Source organism: Notothenia coriiceps, unplaced genomic scaffold (assembly GCF_000735185.1).
Source record: "Notothenia coriiceps isolate Sejong01 unplaced genomic scaffold, NC01 NC01_scaffold00004141, whole genome shotgun sequence".
Lineage (NCBI taxonomy): Eukaryota > Metazoa > Chordata > Actinopteri > Perciformes > Nototheniidae > Notothenia > Notothenia coriiceps.
Genome location: NW_011336842.1, coordinates 1 through 2,910, shown reverse-complemented (window position 1 = coordinate 2,910; position 2,910 = coordinate 1). Strand labels below are relative to the sequence as shown.

Here is a 2,910-nt window from a genome sequence, read left to right as displayed (position 1 = left end):
CGTGCATCTGTGACTGTGTGTTTGATGTGGCTCTTTGCAGTAACATACTCAAAATGTTGGCTCTTCACCTCTGACTGGTTGGCCACCCCTGTACTAGGGCATTGCGTTCCAAGAATGCAGGGTTTTTGGTTGTTCCTAGAGTCTCTAAAAGTACAATGGGAGCCAGAGCCTTTTCTTATCAAGCTCCACTTTTGTGGAATCAGCTTCCAGTTTGTGTTCGGGCGGCAGACACCCTATCCGTTTTTAAGAGTGCGCTTAAGACCTTCCTTTTTGATAAAGCTTATAGTTAGGGCTGATTAGATTCAGCCCCTAGTTTTGCTGATATAGGCTTAGTTTGTCGGGGGACATCTTACTTCTTCCTTCTCTCTGTCCATACCTGTGTACTCTCATGTTCTGATTAACCCAGCTTCCCCAAATGTCTTTCTTTTTGGTGTCTATATACGCCGGGATCCGGAGTCATGGATGATCCTGCGGTTCTGTGTCATGGATCGCGAGTCCTGGATCTTGAGTCGTGGCTGTGGTCCTGGATCATAAGTCCTGGATGGATATCCTCGTGGATTCATCTATACACACATGCATTTCCAAACATTTGGACTACCTATGTTGCAAATGTATTATCTTTTCAATTTACACACGGCATCTATTGCACGTCTGTCCGTCCTGGGAGAGGGATCCCTCCTCTGTTGCTCTCCCTGAGGTTTCTCCCATTTTTCCCTTTAAACTGTGGGTTTTCTCTGGAAGTTTTTCCTTGTACAATGTGAGGGTCTAAGAACAGAGGGTCTGAGGACAGAGGGTCTGAGGACAGAGGGTCTAAGGACAGAGGGTGTCGTATTGTCATACTGATATTCTGTACAAACTGTGAAGTCCACTGAGACAAATGTAACATTTGTGATGTTGGGCTATATAAATAAACATTGATTGATTGAAACATTGATTGATTGATTGACCCAGTTGTGCTGGATGTGTTTGGGGGCATGTATTCTGCCTGGGGCCCCCAGATTGTCTTGCAGCGTCACTGACTGTAACTTATGTGCATATAAAACCTTTGAATCTTCTACCTGAGCAGGTGAGGCTAACAGCTGTGCCAGGTGAGCAGGTGTTTCTCTCTGAGGCTGAGCTGCAGTCCAGGAGAGCAGACTCATGGCCTCCACACTGGAACTCTTTGGTCCACACTGGAGCCTCCCCTTCTCCATAGAGCGCCCCCTGGAGGACTGAAGGAGCCCCACAGCCCAGCTGCCTGCAGACCACCTGAGCATCCTGCTGGTCAAAGTCAGCCTCACACACTGAGGACCAGGACGGGTCAGACTGGTTAGACTGGTCAGACTGGTTAGAGTTCACCTCCAGTCTACCTGAGCACAGACTGGTCCCCCCCACCAGCCTGACAGAGTCTAGAGAGGACAGAAGATAAAACTGAGGTAAATAAACAGTTGCTTTTTTTATTGTATTTTATTCTTTATCTTTTATTATTTATTTAAAAAAACACTGAGAAAAAAGTCAATTGTTTAGGAAATAGTCAACATTTTGAAGAAAAATCAAATGTTGAGAAATAAGTCAAATTTGGAGAAAAACATCTACATTTGGAGAAAATAAAAAAAGAATTGAGAAAAAAGTCAATTTAGGAGAAAATAATCTTATTCAAAAAGAAAAGTGAAATTGTGAGAAAAAGTCAAAATGTGTTGGAAAAAGTCAAATTCGGAGAAAAAAGTCAAAGGCTTGTACCTGAACAGGTAAGAGTCAGGAAGTGGGAAGAGGAACCTGATAATGCACACTGCCTCAGAGCAGATCCAGACTCAACACAGGCAGACAGGATCCCCCACACAGATCTCTTTGAGGTCTCCTCTCTCTCTCCCACAGAAACAGCAGAGCCACATTCCAGCTCTCTGCAGACAACACCTGCTGCCTTCAGGGTAGAGGGAGGAAACCCCTTCACTGGTCTCCATTCTCCCTGATGTTTCACCTCCAGAGTTCCTGCACAGCGACTCTCTCCTCCCACCAGCTTAACCTCAGCAGGCTCTGAAGAGAAACAAGAGAGTCATCAGAGAGAGAATAAAGTGAGATTGATGAGAAGCAGGTGAGGCTAACAGCTCTGCCAGGTGAGCAGGTGTTTCTCTCTGAGGCTGAGCCACAAAAAAATCTAATTTGGAAAAAATAAGAGAAATTTGAAAAAAAAAATCGAATTCTCAAAAAAAAGTTACATTTTGAGGAAAAAGTCTACATTTGGAAGAACGAAAGCAATTTTTTTTTATATCTGAAGATTTTTCTTCTATTTACTGTACAGGACTGTCTCAGAAAATTAGAATATTGTGATAAAGTTCTTTATTTTCTGTAATGCAATTAAAAAAACAAAAATGTCATACATTCTGGATTCATTACAAATCAACTGAAATATTGCAAGCCTTTTATTATTTTAATATTGCTGATTATGGCATACAGCTTAAGAAAACTCAAATATCCTATCTCTAAATATTAGAATATCATGAAAAAGTATACTAGTAGGGTGTTCAACGAATCACTTGAATCGTCTAATTAACTCGAAACACCTGCAAGGGTTTCCTGAGCCTTGAAAAACACTCAGCTTGGTTCAGTAAACTAAATCACAAGTATGGGGAAGACTGCTGATCTGACTGCTGTCCAGAGGACCGTCATTGACACCCTCCATCAGGAGGGTAAGACACAAAAAGAAATTTCTCAAAGAGCAAGCTGTTCACAGAGTGCAGTTTCAAAGCACATCCACAAAAAGTCTGTTGGAAGGGGGAAATGTGGCAGGAAACGCTGCACAACCAAGAGAGATGACCGCAGCCTTAACAGCATTGTGAAGAAGAGTCGCTTCCAGAATTTGGGGGAGCTTCAAAGACAGTGGACTGAAGCTGGAGTCCAGGTACCAAAAGTCACTGTTCACAGACGTGTCCG

At 43.0% G+C, this 2,910-nt stretch overlaps 1 protein-coding gene across 1 annotated transcript; it reads right to left on the bottom strand.

Moving 5' to 3' along the window:
- Nucleotides 1-1,026: 1,026 nt before the first annotated feature.
- Nucleotides 1,027-2,134, bottom strand: LOC104942119 (scavenger receptor cysteine-rich type 1 protein M130-like; the record flags this gene model as incomplete). The annotated part of the gene is made up of 3 exons (XM_010767317.1): nucleotides 1,027-1,388; nucleotides 1,720-2,016; nucleotides 2,067-2,134. Coding segments are annotated over 3 exons (727 nt in total), but the record flags the coding sequence as incomplete, so codon positions are not given.
- Between the last annotated feature and the right edge of the window lie 776 nt (nucleotides 2,135-2,910).